The sequence below is a fragment of the Xyrauchen texanus genome, chromosome 44 (assembly GCF_025860055.1).
Source record: "Xyrauchen texanus isolate HMW12.3.18 chromosome 44, RBS_HiC_50CHRs, whole genome shotgun sequence".
Lineage (NCBI taxonomy): Eukaryota > Metazoa > Chordata > Actinopteri > Cypriniformes > Catostomidae > Xyrauchen > Xyrauchen texanus.
The window spans coordinates 30,490,503-30,514,495 of NC_068319.1; the positions used below are offsets into that span (position 1 = coordinate 30,490,503).

The 23,993-nt window shown below is 44.2% G+C and overlaps 1 protein-coding gene across 2 annotated transcripts in view; it reads left to right on the top strand.

Annotated features, from left to right (window-relative positions):
• The first annotated feature begins 12,104 nt into the window (after positions 1 to 12,104).
• LOC127637031 (solute carrier family 12 member 2-like) overlaps positions 12,105 to 23,993 on the top strand; it is a 106,948-nt gene continuing 95,059 nt past the window's right edge. For both annotated transcript variants that reach the window (XM_052117876.1, XM_052117877.1), the window contains exon 1: positions 12,105 to 12,960. In XM_052117876.1, coding sequence (XP_051973836.1) covers positions 12,451 to 12,960 — 510 coding nt within the window. In that variant the 5' untranslated portion in view covers positions 12,105 to 12,450. The remainder of the gene's footprint in view (positions 12,961 to 23,993) is intronic.

Sequence of the window (23,993 nt, forward strand, 5' to 3'; positions counted from 1 at the left end):
CGGCCCGAGAAGAACAGCAATTCGCGAACAAGCGACAATTTAGGGCGTAAAGTTGCCTGGTAGGTTAGGTTCCAGAGGTCTTGATGTGGATGCCAGAATGTGCCCCATCCCTGAGAAAGAAGGTCTTTCCTCAGGGGAATTTGCCAGGGAGGGGCTGTCGCAAGGAGTATGAGATCTGAGAACCAGGCCCGGGTGGGCCAATAGGGAGCCACTTGAGTGACTTGTTCCTCGTCCTCCCTGACCTTGCACAGCACCTGTGCAAGAAGTCTCACTGGGGGAAATACGTACTTGCGCAGCTCCGTGGGTCAGCTGTGTGCCAGTGCATCTGCCCTGAGGGGAGCCTCTGTTCAGGCATACCAGAGCGAGCAGTGGGAGTTCTCTCAGGAGGCGAACAGGTCTACCTGAGGCTTGCTGAACCATTCCCAAATCAGCTGGACCGACTGGGGTAAAGCCTTTGTTGTGATAGTTATCGTGATTAGAGTCGCTTCTGGCTCCAAAGGAGGAGACGACGGGCGAGTTGTGACATGGCGGGAGCGTACGCCACCTTGACGATTTATGTACACTACCGCGGTGGTGCTGTCTGATCTGATCAAGACATGTTTGCCCTGAACCAGCGGGAGAAACCTCCGCAGGGCAAATAATACAGTCAACAACTCTAGGCAGTTGATGTGCCAGTGCAGCGGGCCCCTTTCCAACGGCCCGTTGCACACGGCGCCCCAACCCAAGTCGATCGTGACCAGGATGCATCGGGACACCTGCTGCGAGGGGACTCCTGCCCGCAGAAAGCAGAGGTCTGTCCAGGGTTTGAATGTTTGGCGGCAAGCAGGGGTGACCATCACATGGTGCGTGCTGCGCGACCACCGCTGAGGACGCCATATGCCCCAGGAGCCTCTGGAAAAGTTTTAAAGGGACCGCATTGCCTGGCCTGAAGGTGGCGTGGCATTCCAGCACTGACTGCCTGCGCTCGTTCGTGAGGCGCGCTATCATTGAGACTGAGTCTAACTCAATACCGAGAAAAGAAATGCTCTGAACCGGGGCAAGCTTGATCTTTTCCCAGTTGACCTTATGCCCTAAGCGGCTAAGGTGCCTTAGCACATGGTCCCTGTGGGCGCATAGTAACTCTCAGGAGTGGGCCAGGATGAGCCAGTCGTCGAGGTAGTTGAGTATGTGGATGCCGGCTTCTCGGAGCGGGGCAAGGGCTGCCTCTGCGACCTTCGTAAAGACGCGAGGGGACAGGGACAAGACCTTGTACTGATACGCCTGGCCATCGAATGCGAACCGTAGAAAGGGTCAATGTCGAGGCAATATTGAGACGTGGAAGTACGCGTCCTTCAGGTCTACTGCTGCGAACCAATCTAGATGCTGGACGCAAGTTAAGATGTGTCTTTGCGTGAGCATTTTGAATGGGAGTTTGTGCAAAGCCCGGTTGAAAACTTGCAAGTCCAAGATCGGTCGTAAGCCGCCGCCTTTCTTGGGTATTAAGGAATAAGGGCTGTAGAAACCCTTCTTAATCTCGGTTGGAGGGACAGACTCTATCGCGTCTTTGAGTAAGAGGGTCGTGATTTCCGCACGCAGAGATTTGGCCTGTTTTCCAGGTACAGCGGACGCCCGCCGAAGGGTGGGGGGGGGCTGGCAAACTGAATTGCGTAACCGAGTCAGATGGTTCTGGCCAGCCAGCGTGACGGGTTGGGAAGTGAAAGCCCTGCATCCAAGCTCCGTGCTAGGGGCACTAACCGGATAATTATTTTTGACGTATCCGGCAAGGCTTCGCAGCGGGGCGGAGCAGGTAGTATGGCGTCGAGGCTCTGGTGCTGAGAAAAGACTTGAAGCATTTACCTTGCTCCGCACACCCGTGGGGTGGGTTAGTAACTGAGGAGCGAATGTCTCGGTCTCTGGGTCGATCATCCACCAGGGGACAGAGTGGTCTCTCAGGAGCGCCTGGGAGCCTTCTGGGTCCGCGAGTGGGTCTGTGAGACGGGGGGCGTACGCTTCCTGCGGGGCGCTTGACGCTGGGGCTGAGAGCTGGGCCCGGGTTGAGGCGGAGCTCAACTCGTTGAGCAGACGGGGCTTGGCCCGTGGTGGCAGGATTGCGGCAGAGCATGATGTATGAAATGGCCTCTGTCTGCTTTTTCACCGCTGAGAACTGCAGGGCGAAGTCCTCTGGGAAACAGGGGCGTCGAGGAAGCTTGTCTTGTCCGTCTCACACATCTCGACCAAGTTCAGCCACAGATGACGTTCCATTACCACAAGTGTGGCCATCGCCTGCCCGAGTAACTGCGCTGAGGGCGAGGTCGGTCGCTGAGCGCAGTTCCTGCAGCACGTCGGAATCAGGACTACCCTTGTGCAGATCTTTAAGTGCCTTGGCCTGGTGGACTTGCAGGAGGGCCATGGCATGCAGGGCGGAAGCGGCCTGTTCGGTGGCGCTGTAGACTTTGGCGGTCAGTGATGACATCGTCCTACAGGCCTTGGAGGGGAGCACAGGGCGAAACTGAGCCCGCTGCCATCCCCGGATCGCCTCCATCGCCGATCGCGTCGTCCTCAATCCTCAATCCAATTTTCTGAATGAAACGGACACATTTCCCCGCCTTTATACCCGTATGTCCGGGGGCGGGATATGCAAATTCTGTCTGCCAACTTCTCATTGACCTTTTTTCATAGATAAGAGGTATTTTCGGTGCTCAAGAGAGACCCCTAGTGTCGCTTCTTCGACACAACGTCGAAGTGAGCGACAGACGGGGAACAAACATTCTTTTATTTAAAAGAGTAAAAGCTGAAAATTAAAATAACTAACAACTAACTTAGACTGCAACAAAAACAATGTCAAAATAAACCCGTAAATAGAAAACAATCTAAGAAATGTCTTCATACTGCAGTGCATGCTGGGAACTTCATTTCAACAACAGTAGAGAGTATGTAGTTTGACAGCTATATGCTGCTAAATTACAGTCCTATACAAGACACTGTTCATTTTACAGTAACTTGTTGGCAACCCTGCTGCCAGTTCTTTACTGTTTTTTAATGCAAATATCTTTAACAGTGTGTGTGTTCGGACATTTAGTATGCTAAAAATCAATGCAGTTCAAAACTGTCTGAAATTAGGATAATTGTTGTGAAATGTGAACAAATTGTGAAAAATATAAAATAGCTTTTAGGTGAAGGTAGATTTTTCATGTCAAGTTGGAGCAAGTTGTCACGTGTTTCATATGCCTTAATTTAACACAATTTTGACACATTTCAGAAATTACAATATCTATTGGTCTAAACTAGTCTGATATTTTTGTATTTAACATTTTACATTTTTGCTCATGAATTGTCTTGTGTTTCATAATTGTTATGCTGTTTAAATGTTGCAGAAAAGCCTATAAAATGCTATCAAGTGTGTGCTGTGACAACATGTTGAGTTCCCTTACGAGGGAACTCGCGATGCGTCGATGACGCTTTGGGAACGCCTTTGCGTGAACGCCCCTGAAGCACGTATGTCAACTAGTCCAATGGAATGAATGAACGCCACGGGCGGGTGACGTCATGACCAGGAAAGGATATAAGCACATCCGATGCGTTACTCGCGTTAGCTTTTGTGCCTCAGCAAAGCGCTCTGTGTCAAAACTGTCTGTCTTATTTATTGTTGTCTGTCTCTCTTTATATTGATATTATGGCGAAACAACTATTTAAAGCCTGTGCTTCTCCTTGCCCTCATTATATCACGGGTGGAGATACACATGAGGTTTGTGTAGTTTGTTTGGGAGTGGAGCATGCGATGTCAGCTTTCGAGGGGGCTGACTGTCACCATTGTGAGCGTCTGCCGCTCCGCATGCTCCGCTCCCGTCTGTCCGCATTTGAGGATGATGGACAGGCTCGCGAACCTCAGGGTTCTGGACCCACGGCTGTCGAGGCAGCTCGGAGAAGGCTCACTGGGGGTTCGCAAATGGTTCTCTCCGAGGGATCCATTGCTCTCTTGCCGGCGTCGGAAGCCCGCGCTGCGGCTTCTTCTGCCGGGAAGAGAGCCCGATGCTTCGGTGCTCTAGCTCTGAGGAGGTGGAGTTACTGAGCGTTTATGAGAGTGACACAAACACTAACACAATAGGGGGAGAGGATTTGCCTCCCTCTCCCCAGCATATGAGGAGCTTATTGAGGTGATAACTCATGCTGTTAATAAATGAAATGTTGACTGGCCAGCAGAAAAGAGATACTCGTCCTAAAAGCAATTTAGACAAGCGTTTTCTCACATCTAATGTTTCATCTCAACCGGGCCCTTCCATTTTTCCGGATCTACATAGTGAGCTATGTAGATCATGGAATAAGCCATATTCGTCTTTTTAACCCCCATGTTCACACATATTCAAATATAAAGGGGCTGAAAGATTTTGGTTATGGGTCGATGCCCCCAGCTGAATAGACGCTCGCGAGCTATCTGTCTCCTGGGTCAGCATCGTCCCTGAAGGATCCCGTGTTGCCGAATAAACCACTAAAAACCACATCCAATTTAGTGGGTAAGGCTTATACCGCAGCAGGTCAAGCTGGAGCCGGTCTGCACACGATGGCAGTGCTCCAAGCCTATCAAGCAGATCTGCTGGGGGATATCGATAGGAGTGAGGGAGTTAGTCCCGACGAAATTCGAGAACTTCGTCGGGCTACAGATCTTTCTCTCAGAGCTACGAAGGAGACCACCCGTGCTATTGGAGATTAAAGATAAAGAGCGGGCTTTTCTTTTAGATGCCCCTGTGTCTCCCTCTGGTCTCTTCGGTGACTCGGTGAATACGGTTGTTGAAAGATTTCTAGAAAATAAAAAACAATCTGAGGCTTTTAAAAAATTCCTTCCTCGCCGAGTCCATCCCCCTGGGGATGCTGGGCGTGAGCATCCCCAGCCAAGCTCCTCGCACCGTGTGCAACAGAAAATAAGTGTTGTGTCTCGTGCTCCCCCGAAATTTGGGGACCGAGCCAACACTCTCAGCCGAAGTCGGCTAAGTCTAAGCCGGATCTGAGGACTGTACTTACGGCTAAGAAGGCTTCGGCTCAAAAAAAAAAAAGGTCCTGATGCTATGCACGTCAGACCATCGAGGACAGCCCCAACTGAGGTGGAGCGGTGTACACCTCAGAATACGGTGCCCGCTCCACTTCGGGGTCCTCATGGGACCAGTCTGCCAACCCCGCCACCCTTGGTGCTTCGGGGCGCAGTGGTATCCAGCGGAAGTTCGGCGCAATGTCGACTCGACGTTGCGTCGGACGTGAGCCCTCTGAGGGGGGTTCAAAAACAGTCAGTTCGGTTGTTTCCTGCCAATATGCTTCAGGTCGCCGGAGTGGCTGTTCCTTTAACACCAGAGGCCAGTCTCGAGAGACTGGTACCCTTAGTACGGTCTAGCTCTGTCACCCCGCACGTTCACGAAGTGCATAGATGAAGCTCTGGCCCCGCTCAGGCTGCAGGGCATACGCATTCTGAACTACATCGACGACTGGCTGATTCTGGCGGAATCAGAGCAGTCAGCGGTTCGGCATCGAGATGTCGTTCTCGCTCATATGAAGAAATTGGGGTTGAGACTCAATGCCAAGAAGAGTGTGCTTTCTCCATTACAGAGAACCACTTTCCTTGGTGTGGTATGGGATTCAGTCATGATGCGGGCCACACTATCGCCCGTTCGTGTAGCTGCTATCATCACAGCCACAAAAGAGTTGAAGCTAGGCCAGTCACGCACTGTGAAACAGTTCGAGAGACTGTTAGGCCTACGGCAGCAGCGTCCAATGTGATCCCCTTTGGCCTGCTGTACATGAGACCTTTTCAGTGGTGGCTCAGGACCAGAGGGTTCTCCCCGAGGAGGAACCCACTTCGTATGATCAAGATCACGCGCGTTGCATCCGCGCCTTGATTATATGGAGGAAACATTGGTTCCTGTCCCAGGGTCCGGTGCTGGGAGCTTTTTGCCATCGAGTTGCTATCTCGACAGATGCTTCTCTCACCGGCTCGGGAGCGGTAATGGAAGGCCGCTCAGCTCAGGGTCTGTGGAGGAACCATCATCTCTCTTGGCACATAAATTGCCTGGAGATGATGCCATCTTCAATGCGTTGAGACATTTCCTCCCAGATCTGAGGGGCCATCATGTGCTTGTCCGTACAGACAACACATCGGTGGTCTCTTATTTAAATCGACAGGGGGGTCTGTGCTCACGTCCTCTCTGCAAACTGGCACACCAGATCCTCTTGTGGTCCCTGGGTAAAATACTCTCCCTGAGGGCAGTGTATATCCCAGGGTACCAGAATATAGGAGCAGACACCCTGTCGAGGCAGGTGCTGAGGCCAGGGGAATGGAGACTCCACCCCGAGGCGGTGGAGCTCATTTGGGAATTTTACGGCCAAGCAGAAGTGGATCTGTTTGCGTCTCAGCTTACGACGCACTGTCCACTTTGGTTCTCCCTCACGCAACCAGCCCCCTTGGGGTTGGACGCTATGGTACAGACGTGGCCGAGGCTACGTCTGTACGCATTTCCCCCTGTTGCTCTGCTCCCAGGAGTTCTGGAGAGAGTCCGCCAGGACGGAGTAAGTCTATTATTAGTAGCTCCACGCTGGCCGAGTCGAATTTGGTTTGCGGACCTAATTCATCTCCTCGACGGCCCTCTTTTCGAGGTACCCGTCAGGAGAGACCTTCTGTCTCAGGCAGGGGGCACAACATTTCACCCCCGACCAGAGATTTGGAACCTATGGGTTTGGCCTCTGAGGGGGCCCAACTTTTAGAGAGTGGTCTCTCGACTGAGGTCGGTGAGAACATTCTTAGCTCCAGAGCTCCAGACACGAGGAAATTATATACACTTAAGTGGAAAGTTTTCACGTCTTGGTGTCACCAGCATCAGCGAGTTCCAGTTAACTGTTCAGTCAACACAGTACTTGAGTTTCTCCAGTATCGTTTTACATCAGGTTCATGTCCTTCTACCTTAAAGGCTTACGTGGCGGCCATTGCGGCTTTCCACACCCCTGTGGGTAGGACATCTTTGGGTCAAGACCCCCTGATTATTCGTTTCCTTCGTGGCACCTTGAGGCTAAGGCCTGTGGTTATTGTACTGCAGGCATTCTGTCCTCCTCCGTTTACATCTTCGGACCAGGAAAAACTGAATCACAGGGCTGCCCCATGGAGAAGATCTAATCAGTAAGTGGATAGCTGAGGCTATTTCTCTTGCATATGAGTCCTCTGGCCAGCCGTGCCCTTCGGTGGTCAGAGCTCACTCTACTCGAAGTATGCCGGCCTCTAAAGCCCTCGTATCAGGAGTTTCCCTTCAGGAGGTTTCTAATGCGGCAGGTTGGTCCTCGCTGCTAACTTTTGTGAGGTTTTATAGCCTGGACCTGGAAGCTGCCCCAGGATCCCAGGTGCTTTTTACTGATTTGCCGACAGTTTTTATCATCTGGCATTTTGTAATTATGGCGTATTGGGTATTATCGTTCCCAAAGCGTCATCGACGCATCTCGAGTTTCCTCGTAAGGAAACGTCTCAGGTTACGACTGTAACCCTAGTTCCCTGAGAAGGGAACGAGACGATGCGTCGTCCTGCCATACTTCCTGCATCCCTGCGATCGACTTTGCTTCAGCTCTAAAAGCTAATGCGAGTAACGCAACGGATGTGCTTATATCCTTTCCTGGTCATGACGTCACCCGCCCGTGGCGTTCATTCATTCCATTGGACTAGTTGACATACGTGCTTCAGGGGCGTTCACGCAAAGGCGTTCCCAAAGCGTCATTGACGCATCGTCTCGTTCCCTTCTCAGGGAACTAGGGTTACAGTCGTAACCTGAGACGTTTTGTCTGTACAGAAATGGACTTTCAAAAATAAACCTATCCTGAGAAACATTCACTGAACTAAAGGTGTGATAAAACTAATTATAAAAATATGTAAAGTAGGCTATATTAAAATAAATACTGCATTTTTCCACCGTTTTTCGAACAAAGATAAAAGATTTCACGCACACACTTGTACCTTGTGACTCAAGTACTCATTTGCCTTTGTGTGTGTGTTTGTGAGAGTGTGAGTGCGTGTGTGTTTGTTTTAGTGTTTGCGTGTGTGTTTGTTTTAGTGTTTGTGTTTCAGTATGAGTGTGTGTGTTTGAGTGTGCGTGTGTGTTTCAGTGTGAGTGTGTGTGTTTGAGTGTGCCTGTGTTTTTGAGTGTGTGTTTGTGAGTGTGTATGCGAGCGTGTTTGAGTGTGTGTGTGTGTGTGTGTGTGTGTGTGTTTCTATGTGTGTGTGTTTCAGTGTGTGTGTGTTTCAGTGTGTGTGTGTTTAAGTGTGCGTGTGTATGCGTGCGTGTTTGAGTGTTGTATGCGTGCGTGTTTGAGTGTGTGTGTGCCATGTGCGTGTGTTTCATTGCGTGTGTGTTTGTTTCAGTGTGTGTGTGTGTGTGTGTGTGTGTGTGTGTGTTTGAGTGTGCGCGTGTGTTTCAGTGTGAGAAGGTGTTTGTGTGTGTTTCAGTGTGCGTGTGTGTTCCCTCTCGAGAGGTCTCTCCTATTGCATAAGTAGCTTACGCTATGGGAAAACTCCGTTTCTCGAGAAATATTGAAGTCTTTATGTAAAACGCATTGCAGCTGCACAGCAGACAGCAATGAGCGAGGCAGCTCGGTCATTGGCTGTGCTGCGGCAACTTGCTCGAACCAATGACGGGGCGACTCTGAACGCGCGACCAATGAGCGCGCTTCACGCCCGTGCGCTCAGAGCCCGCCAAGATTGGCGTGGCTAAGGCTATATATTAGGTGCCCCGTCATGAGAGTTCTTTAGATTTAATCTCCTTCAGCAAAGACCTTCTCTTCGCTGGATCCTCCGGATTATTGGAGTCTTTTCGCGCGCCGTCGACAAGCCTACAGCAGGACAGCTACGAGGACGCCGGCGCCTTCAGCCGCCTTCAAAGCCTTCTGCTACACCATCCGGCGCGCATCACCTTGATATCCTTTTACTACGCTACTTTGCAAGTGTTCGCCTCTGCGACGCTTTTTTGTAATTTAGTAAAAGAGCAAATTCGAGGCGTTGTTTCAAATGCCTTCGACCTGCGCCTCGTGCAGAGGCCCTCTTCCTGATGGGGGCCGTCACATTTTCTGCGCTCGCTGCCTTGGACCTGACCACGCAGAAGCTGCTCTCACTCGAGGCGGATGCCCCGAATGTGACTCCCTGGGCCTCACTGAGCTGCGCGCTCGCTTTGCCACCTTCGCCGCGAATGAGCCTGCTACCACCGTGCTGCCCCTCTGTTCGAGCCGCGCAAGAAAAAGCGCCGCTCACGGAGGCCGCCAGAGCACGCGGACTTCAGTGACGTCACGCCGGGCCAGTCCCCGCGTGCTTCACCACCACCCGAGGAATCCCTGCCGCCAGTTCAATTCATGCAGGCAGACCAGCACCCCTCCAGAGCGGTGGGTCTCGTCTCGTTCGGCGTTTCAGGTGACGACGGTGAAAAGGATGACAGCCTTTCCATTGACGCTGCATCCGACGACTGGCCGGGCTCGGCCTTCGACCCCGCGCCGTCGACATTAGCAGACACGAGCACGGGCACCAGCATGGACTCAGAGATCGTCTGCATCCTGTCCAAAGCCGTGGAAGACCTCGGGCTCGACTGGTCTTCTCCGGAAGAACCCGCCCGCAGCCGGCTGGACGAGTGGTTCCTGCAAGGCATTACCCAGTCCCCTTACAGGTGGCTGGAAATGTCTGTATAGCGGTCAATGGGCCAGTCACAGAACTCGCTCACCTGCAATCAAACGCCGTTTTAACGGCAACACACAGAAATCACAAAAAGAGTCATTTTGCCTCGCTCATTGCTGTCTGCTGTGCAGCTGCAATGCGTTTTACATAAAGACTTCAATATTTCTCGAGAAACTGAGTTTTCCCATAGCGTAAGCTACTTACGCAATACTCGTTCCCTCCTCTCAGGGAACCGAGGTTACGTTAGTAACCGAGTCGTTTGAGTGTTTGTTTGCGAGTGTGTAGCCTATGTGTGCGTTTCATTGCGTGTGTGTTTGTTTCAGTGTGTGTGTGTGTGTGTGTGAATGTGTGCTCGAGCGTGTGTTTTGAGACGTAAAGTTCACACTAAGGGTTTAGTATCTACTAGTTAGTTTGTAACTAAGTCAGTGCTTAATTTGGTTACACCATCTGTTCTTAAGGCAAGACTTCACTAGTTGTCGTAAACTCTTTGTAAAGTCATGTGTAGTCACATATTATGACCTTTACCTGCATTTATCCAATAAACAGTGTAAATAACAATATGAACTGTATCTAAAATAAATAAGGGGTGATAAATAAATACTAATAAAACAGTTTGGAAAAATGTATTTTTGAATGAGTTAAAACTTGTCACCGGGCGACGCACACCTCACCCAAAAAGTGCTTCTGTCCTTCTACCGCTGCTGCATAGAGAGCATACTGACTGACTCTGTGTATCTGTGTGTGGTGTGCCAGCTGCACAGAAACAGAGAGGAGAGCATTGTTGCCAACTTAGCGACTTTGTCACTATTTGTAGCGACTTTTCAGACCCCTTTAGCGGCATTTTTTCAAAAAAGCGACTAGCGACAACTCTAGCGACTTTTTGGACAAACCTTAGCAACTTTCCAAATTCCAAATATCGCCAGTACTGCAAGCGTGAGGTCTTACTTCCCCGCGGCGTCTGCTCTGTTCAGTGAGCGGATGAGAGGAGCAGCACATTCCGTTGACTGCACGCCAGCGGACATAGACATGAATGAGCTGCGCATGTGCACGCTGTGTTAGCAGGAACCAATCAGTGATCACATAGCAGCTGCCTTCTCCTTTGTTTTAATTAAAAACATTTAATTTGACCGTTTTTTCTTGGCATGCGCTTATATTCACTACTAATCAGAGTTTTAATTCATTCCGGTTCGGTTTCTGAACTCTCCAACTTCAGATCGTATATTTACAGACTCTATACATTTTACTTATCCAAACACAACAATAAACCTTCTTCAAACTCATAAACATGTAACGTTAGCTAAGTTCCGTTCCGTTGTCTAACAGAAAATATGTAATTGAGAACCGTTTTACTGGACATTCGGCTATATACTTATATAAAAACAGTATGAGCACGGTTTAGGGGAGATAACCGTTATTATAAACTGAAGTAGGCTACAGTACCGACAAATTAGGCAGAATGCAAATACGACGCGATGACGTCATTAATATGCTAATGACGCATGACGTCATCTGGCGACATTTAGCTACTTTTCGAGCAGGCTTTAGCTACTTTCCATTGAAAATAGTTGGCAACACTGGAGGAGAGCGCTCCAGAGGGTCGTCGCCACTGCCCAGAAGATTATTGGCTGCCCTCTCGCCTCCCTGGAAGATCTTTACAGTTCCCGCATCCTCATAAAAGCCCAGAACATACTTAAAAGATCCATCTCACCCGGACACTGTTTGAACTGTTAGGACAATGAAAACACGAACAAATAGAAAAAAAAAAAACAGTTTCTATCCAAAAGGAATAGCAGCACTAAACACTACTTGAATGCATTATTGAGATGTATCGTGCAGTGAACTGTTGTGTATGTGTGGTACGTATGATGTGTTTTCCTTTCCTTTAGAATTTTTTTCATTTATGCATTTTTTAGAGCTACTTTTAGAGACTCTTTTATATTTATATATTTATATATCTGTTGCACTTTATTTGATGTTGCACTGATCGGATTGCATCCAATGTTGTTGTTCGTGTACAATAACAATAAAGATTTCTATAAAATCTGAAAACAGCCCCAATTGAAAGGTTTCATGCTGAAGTACGTTTAAAAGTACGTTTTTTCTCTCTCTCTCTCTCTCTCTCTCGTAAATGTCCACATCATCATATATGTCGAAATTATTAATGCCAGTTACGCAAAACATGAGCTCACTGATGTCATAAAATATCAGTCTGCTTTTTTATTCCATCAGTTACTCACTAAATATTTGGTTCATACGTAGGGTTATGTCCTACATAAATGTAATGTTTTTACATATTTGTGACTTAGTGCCCATTTATGCCACAACTAGGGTAAGTTGTAACGCACGTATAGCTGGTGAAACCGGCCCCAGGTCTCCAGAGAGATGGAGCGTAAATCTCGCGAGCGCGTCTCCTCTCGCGATGCCGCCCAGCATCGCTGGGCTGCTGCAGTGCGCGTATAAAGGAGCGAGACTCGCAGGGACGAGAGGAGGCGATGCGGCAAGGTTGCGGTAGTATCACGGCTCAGATCACCATAGGAAACCGCCATTCACGGAGATCATTCGGTTCTTTAGAGTTCCTGTGAGCAAAAGGAGCCGAGAGCGCGTGAGATCTCAAACTCCCGTCCGGACGCCCGGCTGTTTTCCATTTGCCTCCGCATGTGCTTGCTGCGGGTTCGGAGGGAAGTACTTCTGTCTTTCTGCAGCAGTGTCAGTGTGCTGGCGATTCCTGTCTGATCCATCGGCTTGTCTGCAGTTTCGGTGGACAGTATCAGTTTTAGTAGGGCTCTTCGCTGGTCATGTCGGCGTCACCTCCGTCCTTTGCCGCCTCCCGGAGCGAGCTGCTCCCTCCAGTCGAACCCGTCGCGCTCAAACCCGCTGGTCCCTCACCGAGCCAGAGCCGCTTTCAGGTGGATATAGTGTCCGAGTGTGCCGGGGACGGTCACGCTCCTCCCGCATCCGACCCGTCCCCGCTCGACCTCCCCGCCGACCCACCGCACGACCCCGGAGAGGAAGCCAAAGGCCGGTTTCGGGTTGTGAACTTTGCGGCCTCGAGTCCGGACGCTGCTCCGGCGGAGAGCGCGCAGAATGGGGACACGGTGATGAGCGAGGGCAGTCTGCACTCGTCCACCGGCGGCCAGCAGCACCATCACTACGACACTCACACCAACACGTACTACCTCCGCACCTTCGGTCACAACACCATCGATGCGGTGCCCAACATCGACTTCTACCGGCAGACCGCCGCGCCGCTGGGCGAAAAACTCATCCGACCCACCCTGTCCGAATTGCACGACGAGCTCGACAAGGTACAAGCACACACATGATTGCACACAAATAGGTCAGTTCTGAACTTCCCTGCCAACATTAACTATGAAAAAGTACCATATTACTACAGTGTTGTTTTTAACATCAGCACCACCGTTTTCATTCAGCATCCGACCGGTCTGCTCGTTACATCATCTGTACACACACAGCGATGAAGTTCATGACAGTGAGTGAAAACGGAATATTCAACTGTTGCTACATCTTTAATATTTGGCTTGATGTTTCATAAGTCAATACAGACGATCGTGACCTCTGACCTGTGTGCTGAGAGTTACTGTGGCAGGTTTGTGACATGATGCGTGTGATAAGTGTTATCTAAAGCGTCACACACTTTACTGTATCAATGTACATGTAGTTCAGATTTGTGAAAGCACACAGTCCTGTTTCCTGTTTACACGCTTACACAATGTGTGTGTGTTCTCTCATGCAGTGAACACATTTGTTGAGACTGGATATTTTCCCTGCATCTATAGTTCATGAATTTGTTGTTGAATAAAATGATATAACGTCATACAATAATGTAAAACAGTGCTTTAGTTGAACACAGAGCCCGAAACCCTCTGTGTTTACCATGGTGAACTGGCACTGGACTATTTAGCAGTTTTAGCCAGAGGTGTTTTGATTCAGCTCTCTGATGACCACATTGGCCATTATGATTTGGCAGTTTATCTAGTTAAATTCGTTAGTTACAAATTTCAGTGCCAAGTTTGTAAAAAAAGCCTCTTGAGTTATGATGCACAACCATTTTAACAGTAATTTCCACTCATTAAAGCCAAACTGAGTGACAGAGCTTCTGATTTAACAACGCATGTATTGTGTAATTGACTGATTTTCTAAGGCTACATCCAGATTAATCCTGGCAGATTTGAAATTTCATCCATGCTGCTGTTTTCAAGCATTTCCCAAAAGTGGTTCATCAAAATAAACAACGTTTCATCCAAGGAGTTTTTTGTGACAAAGTGTAGCGCATCAAAAAGTTTACCAAAACACATTCTCACTAAAATTTCACAAGTGTCGACATAATATTTTTACATTTAGCTCCATATAAACTATGATTATACTTCAGATATTGCAAAAAAAAAAAAAACGGTTTGGAAACACTTGCATTAATGCAAAATTGTAGTGTCAGATGACAGAATTTACACCAACTGTTAGCCTGTTAATCATGATGACCAGGTATACGTCCTTGAAAGCCAATTTATTGTACATGAAGCATTACTCGCATACATGCACAGATCCGATACTGCAAACACATCTGCATCATGACACTTCCAGCAGTGCTAACACAAATGTCTCGTATCATGCACCTGTCATGGACAAGTGCACGGAGAACAAATGAATGGCCACTCTTTGCGATTTAATTTAATTGCTGTAGACGTCAGTTTATTTATTAAAGTTGCTTTTCCACACCATTCAAAATAATAGATGGCAGTCATGGAATTAGCCCACAATATAAAAAAAACATATAATTTCTGAGGACAAAGATGTTTTAAATAAAAAAACAAATACACAATACTAGGAGAAAAACATCAGTGTGTTTTTTTGGAACACTTGCAGCCCAATTCTAAAACATTCTCAAAATTCTCTGTATGAAATTAAATAAATTACCAAATGAAAATATAATTTTGTTAGGCCTATATACTTTTCTTTACACAAACTTAAATTAGCTTTACCCTGTTCTGTGGATGAAAAAAGTCGGCTGAATGACATTCTCAGAATGTTCTAGAAACTATCAGAACAATTTTCCAATGCAGAAATGCACTTTCAGAAAACAAGCTTTTGAACATTGAAATATTTTAAATTTAACCCTCTTTACCTCGGATCGCATTTGCTGAGCTTCTTCAGAAAATGTAAATTGTATTATGACACTAAAATTAATTTCAGATGAAGTTGCTGGACAAATATGCGGGACATAATGCAGTTGTGATGGCGACGCTTTTGATTAGATGGTAGTTCAAAATGGCCTATTGAATATCAATAATGCATCATATATTACACCGCATCAATGTTTCTTTTAATAGCTGTTTGTATATGCGGTCAATAATAGTTCTAAGAAAGATAATCAGAGTCGGAAAGAATCGGTATTGGCAGTTCACACTTGCAAAAAAAATCGGGAAAGAAAATTGCAATCGGTGCATCTCTATGCATCATATATTACACCACATCAATGTTTCTTTAATAATGGATGGTCCTTATACCAAGACTGAAAGTTTACCCACTACTTGGTGCAGGATGCCAGCTTGAACAGGGTCATGGCGATTCGCTTTCTGGTCGGAATCGGTGGCAACCTGCGATAGGCGCAACATCAGGACCAATATTACAGTCCTATCAGAAGAGCAACTGCTCCATTTTGATTGTAATTCCTTGTCTTTTGATTTGCATTTATTTGTGAAATTAAAATGTCAGTAAGCTGGCTAATTTCAATGAATTGTGTCAATACTCTCCCCATTTGACCAAAACTTAAGGGAAAATAATGAGGGACATCTGGGAGGCAAAAGGTACACCGTTAGCGATAAACATACATTTCTGTATGGAAACGGCTTAATGGCAGATTTCTTTTGCGATAAATCAAAACTTATGCCACAGTGTTTTTTAGGCATGACTTCATCATGCACACAACTGTTTTCGATAAAAGGCCATTTGAATGGAAGCAGGAAGAAGATGCCAAATTTGCTTTACCTATTTTCACATCGTCGATAACAAAATAGTGCGAAAAGTGGATGGAAACTAGGTTATAGACGCATATGAAAGCTCCTGAATCCCCTTTGAATGGATCACACGACTGTCATGACGAATCCCCGATGACTCTGCCTGGACTCCAAATTACATTTCACAACGGAATCCACGCGAGAAGTCATACGAGATACGAAAACAAATGCATAATCATATGTTATGCGTTTCAGAATATGATGTGTATGTTTTTAATCACCTCAAGGCATCACATATTTAATTGATTACAATATGAAAAAGTACCTCTTACTGAAAAATCAACCTATTTCAAGTCAAGTCAAGTGGTTTTTACCACTTGACACTTTATATATCTATATAAAGTGCACATGCAAACAGTGTCATCCTATATTGTCATAAGGATGTCATGCTGACAGTCATAAACAAAAGCACGTGGTGTCACAGCCGGCATGGTCGAGTGCACCTGAAAATATAATAATGGACGACACTCGTCTCATTGTGGAGGTTGAGAAACGTTTAGTTATTTATGATCCACGAAATATGCTTTATAAAGACTTGCAGGCAAAGGAAAAGGCATGGGATGAAGTTGCAGTAGCTCTTGGTGCCGATGGTAAGTAATTTAAAAGTGTTTTTGACAACCTTTCCCTGGCCCAAACAACTTAACTCAATATAGAAAGGGAAATAGAATAGACATGTTATTATAGCACACATTCAGTATGCATGACTTTGAGATATTGGTTCAATATACTTAATAAACCTTTTTTAGTTGATGTACCCAAGTCAAAGTTATTTATTTGAAGCATGGAACTAGTGGAATACATATTTTAACTTATAGTTAACTTATTGAAGCAAAATACATTTATTCATTAATATTTAAAAATAATTAAGGGCTAATATTTACCTCAGTGTAACTGCAAGTCGCTGCTTGGGTTCAATGGACTGCCTGTAGTTTGTTGTTTGCCTTGTTAGTTGGCCTCCAATCAGGGAAAGAATGTGATCCACTTGCTCTGCATTCATCCTGAATTAGTTTAGGTGTCGGTCACGGTCAAGACGGAGTTCGGCGACAATATGGTAATATGCACCATATTCTCTCCTTCGTCGGTTCATGGAGTGAACCCAAAGTCTGCGTCTTTTCCGTAGTCTTCGTAATAGCAAATACAGCGCAATGGCCTTCCTTCTATCAACAAAAACAAAGATGAACCAAAAGTTATATAATATTATATTAATATTATTATAATAATATAATATAAATGTATTTGAAAACGAAATAAAGCAATGCCAACTTACCCATTATAGAGTAGCCTACTTTGTCTGTAAACACGCCGCGCGCGTCAAACGCTGCCAGTATGAAAGCAAAACGCGCGTGTCCTGCTTCCGCTCACCGTACGCACTGCTCCTGCGCTGCTTACGCTCTGCTAACGCGTGCGGTGTGAAACCGGCGTAACAGTCACAAGCTCCAACAGCGATGAACAGTAACTAGAGACTAGCATAGAGTTCTTGCACCATTCCGTGTTGATGTAAACACACAAGCCACCACTGCGAGTCTTACCGCAGAGAGCTGTATTTCTGTCGGCACGAAACGAGGTGAGCCCGTCTAGCTGAATGGCAGCATCCGGAACTCTGTCGAAGAGAACTGCCAATTTCTCTCCAACACTTCTGTTTCTCCACCTGGTTGTGGTACAGTTCAGAGGAAACATCAAATAGGTGCTGGTGCTCCTGCCAAAGTTCCACAAATTTTTCCTCCATTTCTTCGGTCCAATGAGACTTTCTTGATACCACATCCATGCTAGTAGATGTTCTGTTGCAGGTACAGCAGGACTCCTCCCACTGAAACTTCCCATGCCTTGTTTCTTGCTCTCTCATTGGCTGTAGGTCAACGCTGCTGTTTTATTCAGTCAAAACATATTTCACATTACGTGATTTGGAGTCGCAGTCGACAGGTCCAGATATTTAACATTCTGGATATCTCACTGACATCAGCGACGCATTGGCGATTCTTCACTCACGGGAGTGAGCTCCGATTTGCCCACGATTTCAGGCTTTTGTCGGTGATTTCCACAAAACTGTTGGCGAGCAAAAAACGGGCTTAAAATCATGTAGTGTAAACTCTGCATTCGTCTGGCTGTGTTTGAATTTATTTTGAGTTTAATGAAATTGTCTCTTTAAATGTTCTTTCTCTAAACTTAAACTTAAATTTAACTGAAACAGGGCAGGGGATTTATGTTTCCCAGCATGCACTCGACAGGGAGAGTAAATATTAAAATGAAGTTTTATATTGCTTGAGCTTGGTTTGAGGACCGGTACAATTTAATTTTCGACTACAGTATATTGCTTTACTCGTTGAGCAATTGCTATGCAAATCTTAGCATTGTTTTTCCAATTAGCATGCATTCAGACTGCTAGCATTCTCTAAACTAGCTAGTTATGTTCCCTCTACTTGAAGTATTTAAGTAATTTGGACTTGATTCCCATTGCAGTAATTATTGTAATCACAAGATGCAGGATAACGCAGAACAATGTAGAAGATGAATCTTAGAGAATTCCAAATGTTTTTGAGAACTGCCAAGTAATATTTAGTGATGTTTGCCAAGAATCACTTCCTATTGCTCGCAATGATTTGATGGAAACGTTAAATATTAAAAGTTCATGTATGTGATCCAGGAGTGTTTGTGCTCCAGACATGAATGAATCCTGAAAGCATGTGTGTTGTTGAGGAGGCGTGTGTGTGTGGTGTGGTGTGTGTGTGTGTGTGTGCGCTGTGACTTTACTAAAAGATGACACAGAACATTTTCATCTGAAAAGAAACCCATAGACTTCTATTGAGGAAAGAAATCCAGTCAGATCTAAAGAGCAGAATATCACAGAGATCCACACATTCTGAGAGATCTACATTCTGAGAAATATGTTCGGCCAGCTCCAACACACAAACAGCACTCACAATCTAGTATTGTGTTGTCATTTTTCATCGCCTTGCTTTAGGATTTATTATGTATTATGCTGTATTTATTATGCTCTTGTAATTTAAATGCAATCCACTTTATTGTTCCAAAATAGGGCTGCAACTAATTATTTTTGATAATCTATTAATCTAATGATTATTTAGCAATTCTAGAAACAATTAATCATTAGCTCTTAACTGAGTTTTCAGCTTGTGCCCAGAGTTAAAAGATTGCTTACTAATAATAAATAGGAAAAATCATCTTTTTAAAAATCCTTAAAACCAGATACATTTAATTGAGAAGCAGCATATAAGATATTTAGACTTGCTTTAAGAGAATGTATCTTAAATAGACAGTAAGTGTTTTTTGTATATAAGTGTATTATTCACTTGGTTAAACTTCTGCGAGTGCAGTAAAGACTAAATATAGTTATATTCAAGATATATTCTCTAAAATATTTGTATTTTTTTTATTATATTCAACATTCTCAGATAATTGTTTCTTCTGCAGTATAGCTGCTAAAGTAAATGTACATTTATTTTAATAGTTTTACATATTTATATTGGAAGACAAGACAAGACAAAACAAAATCAAATCATAAACATATTTTGTTGCAGTGTATATTGGGGAGAAGACTCTCACTTTTCTGTTCACTTCAATCCATCTTTAACTAAACAAAAAACTCTTATTAATAAAGCTGCATATTGCCAATGTTCTTCATGATAAGAAATGCACAGTGACATATAATGATTTAATAAGTCACGAGCCATCACGTTATAATCTAGCTGCAGCAAGAGTGCGTGCTTGAGGGATGAGCGTCCCCGCAATAGAGTTTGTATCAGCCTGATGCAGTTTCAATCTCTCCCCCTTAGATCGGGACATTCACGCAACTCATAGAAGAGGTGCTGACCACACAGAAAAATGACCGAGTTTGTAGTTATTTACATGATTTGCTTCCGTATTATTTGAACTTGAATAAAGCTATAACGCATTAAACATAACTGAATTTAAAATGTAACACAAGGGTGTTTCCTTTAAAGACGCTCGACACAAGTTTTGCTTCAGCGGAGCGGCAGCTCCACTTATTCCACGACGAGATTGCTTCTGTATTTACTTATTTTTTATTTGAGCATTATAATTCCCTCATATTTTGTGATGTACATCACCTGAAGCTGTAAAAGTTTAATGTTCATCTGGACTGAGATCTGTGTAATTCTTCTCAGTAAGGTGCGAGCTGCAGTGCTTCTGCTGCCGATATTTATTGGCCAGTTATTGACCAAATTAAAACCATCGGCATATCAATTATGTATAAACAAATAAACGCTGATATGAAAAATTAATGGTGTATTTATAATGAATCGGTACTATACTTTGTAAAAAGCCTGTGAATTCAAATTCCCAATGCACATATTTGTAATGTTCTATCATATACATGTAAAATGTGAGTTCTTTTGTTTTGAACTGCAAAAATGTTTTTTAGAAGTACAAATAACTTTTCATATCAATCATCACGTTAACATATTTGGGTATTTTTTGTATCCTTATACTTTTATTGTGGCTCTCTTTAAAAGTTTGGCCTGTTATGTGCTCAACAGATCCAATCCATGTTCAATGGAAATAATTGTTTGTCAGTGAAAAAGCTTTTGTAACTCTTTGTACATTTTTAAATCTTAATTCTGAATTAAAACAGTGATCTGATGACAAAAAAAATGTCAATGACAAAATAATGGTATGGCCTATAGGTTTTTGTTAATATTGGTATTTGCCAAAAATGTTCATATTGGTGCATCTCTAGTGGGTGCACATAACTGTCGTTCTCTTTGCAATCATTATTTAAATGAAAATCAATTCATAGAACATTTGGCTGGGTGATATGGATCAAAAATCATATCTCTGTATTTTTAGGCTGAATGGTGATGATATACTGTATATCTCTGGATGTTCAGTTGGAAGTCAAAGCCACATGGGAGATGTTAAATGAATCTTGCAACGCGCTTCGTTTCAGTGCAGAAGACTTTTCTGGTGCGAAGGCTTTGCGGCTGGGGTTACAACAGCAGCACGAAGTTTAACACACTCTTCACACAGCAGTTTATTTTTCACAGTGCACTGTAAAAACCAGGGAGCATCGTTGCTCACAATGTTCCCTTACTGGAAACGTCCAAAACCTGGAGTGTGAAAAAGGTCTATAACACTGTACGTTTGAATATCATCAACGAAAATGAATGATAGTGTTATTTACACACTGATGGTGCTGATTAATAACCGCTGCGCTTGAATGCGCGAGCTTGTTAACATGTCGCAGTTGATTGATACTGCTACAATATTACTGTAGTAAAACAATGGTTTTTAAATATTACTTGACAACAATTATAAGAAATGTCACCTTTAGATATGTTGTTATTTTAGTGTGAATTTTGAGAATTTACTCCAGAAGCAGTTGTGTAGTAGTGTCTGAAGAGGCGGGCATACTGTGAATTTACGAAAGACCCGATCTCTAACTTAATTTACATTTATATACAGTACACATGTAAAAAGTGTAAGACATGTATTTTATCCATTACCAAAAAAAAAAAGAAAAAAAAAAGACCTATAATTATAGTCCCACAATCACAATATGTATATCAGGGTAAGTTTCTTGCTGGCATGGTGTAGAGTACACTGCTCTGATCTATGATGTATGGTAAATTAATAGGTGTCATTAATGTTCCTTTTATTGTTAATATTGGTCCTGATTTTTAATAATTTTCTTCACAGCATTGCATCATTGGGGTTGATTTCCTATTTACATGTGACGTGATGCAACGTCATCTGTCTCAGGAGGTCGAAAAACCGGACCGGATTACTAAGGCATTGCTAGAAACAGAACGTACAATGTCAATGCCCTTTGTTTTACTGTGTTTACTAACTTTGAGTGGCATGTGTGGAATCCTCCACAGGAACAAATACTCCCGTGCAGGACTTTCAAATGCAGCCGCTACATGCCGGGGGACGTGCGCATCTGTTTGTGCGCCGGACATTAAATCACTGCCCCTGCCTCTTTTCCTCTCCTCTGATGCTGTGGACTTGGCCCGTCTGATCAGTGTCATGGCTTTACAAGACAATTTTACTATTTCTGAAAGCTGCCTTCGTAGCTTTGTACTAGAAATAAATTCTAATGAATCACCCAACAAATCATTTAAGCTGAGGTGTCTAATTGTTCTGTTGATTTCTGGAAATGTGCAACCCAACCCAGGCCCAGACTCCGTTATAAGTTTTAATACCCCTGCTGATTTTAAATCTAGGGCCGGTCTTTTATTCACTTGATTGTTCGCAGTTTGATCGCTAGGATGGATATGATTTGTATTTGGGCACACTCAACTGATGCTGATGTAAGTGTCCTATTAGAAACTTGGCTAAGCAAATCTGTTCTGAATGAGGATATCAGCATTGATGGTTACAATGTATATAAGACTGATTGTCCCAGAAGGGGCGGGGGTGTCGCAGTATATATTAAAAGTAAGTTTCATGTGAATGTGCATGAAACTTACATTCTCAGTATCAGTGAGTAAGCAATTCGAATTTTTATCTCTTGATCTCGAGGTCTCTAGGACTCTCCACATTACTGTTGTTGGTTGCTATAGGACCCCTTCAGCTGTCAGTGATGCTCTGCCTTCTTTAATGCAGCTTTTATCAGGACTGAATTTGAACGAAATTGTAGTAATTGGAGATCTAAATTGGAACTGGTTGCAACCAGTATCTGATGATTTTAAAGCTTACTGTGACTCGCTAAATCTCTTTCAGCTCGTCGATAGTCCCATTAGACCTAATCTGAAATGTCCAGAAAAATCATCCCTAATTAATCTGATCCTAACCAATGTTCCTAATAAATACTCAGGAGCTTCTGTATTTGCAAATGACATTAGTGACCACTGTGTTGTTGCCACAGTCAGAAATACAAAAATTCCCAAAACCTAGCCACACATCATTATTAAACGTGACATGAAACATTTTACGGAACAAGGGTTTTTTTCATGACCGGTTTTATTTTGATTGGGATAAAATGTATCTTATTGCTGATGTTGAATTTTTTTTTTATGATGGTTTTAAAGAAATTGTTGACAAGCATGCTCCCCTCAAAGTATAGCGTAAAAGGCCGAAACAATGCATGGTTCAATTCAGATTTAGCCAACTCTCTTCACGAGCGCAACAAGGCCTGGGCAAAAGCCAGGAAAACAGGCCTGGATTCTGACTGCCTGCTCTTCAGGAGACTGCGCAATCTGTGCACAGTCGCTATTAGAAAAGCCAAAGCAGACCACTTTCTTATAGAAACTTCAAATAATTTAAACAACCCCTTCAAATTTTGGAAGACAATTAAATCCTTGGCTGGAAATAAAATTGGCATCGAGCTGCCACCATGCATTCTTAAGGACTCTCGTAAAATATCTGATAAGGCTGAAATGCTTAGCTGTTTTAATGTGCATTTTATTGCCTCTGGTTCCTTGTTTGACTCCCTCAAGATTTTGCATCAGAATCGCCCTAAAGGTCATACTCATGGTCATATTAGAGTGAGTAATTCCTTTTAGTTTTAATCCATTTACGGTCTCAGAGGTGCATAAAGCCCTCAAACTTTTAGACATTAGAAAAGCGGCTGGTCCTGATAAATTGGAGCCTTATTTTCTAAAGCTAGCATCTGATTTTATTGCATCACCTTTGACTTATCTTTTTAATCTCTCCCTGGACACAAATGAAATTCCACTTATATGGAAATCTGCATTTGTTCTTCCCCTGTTAAAAGGGGGAGATCCGACAGATTTAAACAATTACAGACTCATCTCGAAATTGTCCGTCCTGGCTTAGGTTATGGAAACTCTAGTGAACGAACATCTGAAAGAGTTTCTAACCACTAACAATATATTGTCTAATTTTCAATCAGATTTACGGAAAAAACACAGCACAATTACAGCAGCCCTAAAAGTAGTAAATTATTTTATTGACTCTTTAGATAAAAAAACAGCATTGTGCAGCTATCTTCATTGATTATCTAAGGCTTTTTATACTGTGGATCACGCAATATTAAAACAAAGACTTTTCAGTTTTGGATTGTCAAAACAAACGGTCTGCTGGTTTGGAAACTATCAGGTAGATTTCAGTGTGTGCAGATAGATGGTCTCACTTCCAGCCCTCTTAGTGTATCCAAGGGTGTGCCCCAGGGGTCAGTGCTGGGACCACTCCTATTTATATTATATATCAACATTCTTGATCAAAATGTCTCCAACGCAAATTTTCATTTCTATGCTGATGGTACTGTGATACACAGCTCTGCATCTACACCAAACCAGGCTCTTTGTCATCTACAACTTGCTTTTGATACTGTACAATGTACCTTGTTTGACTTAAAACTTGTTTTG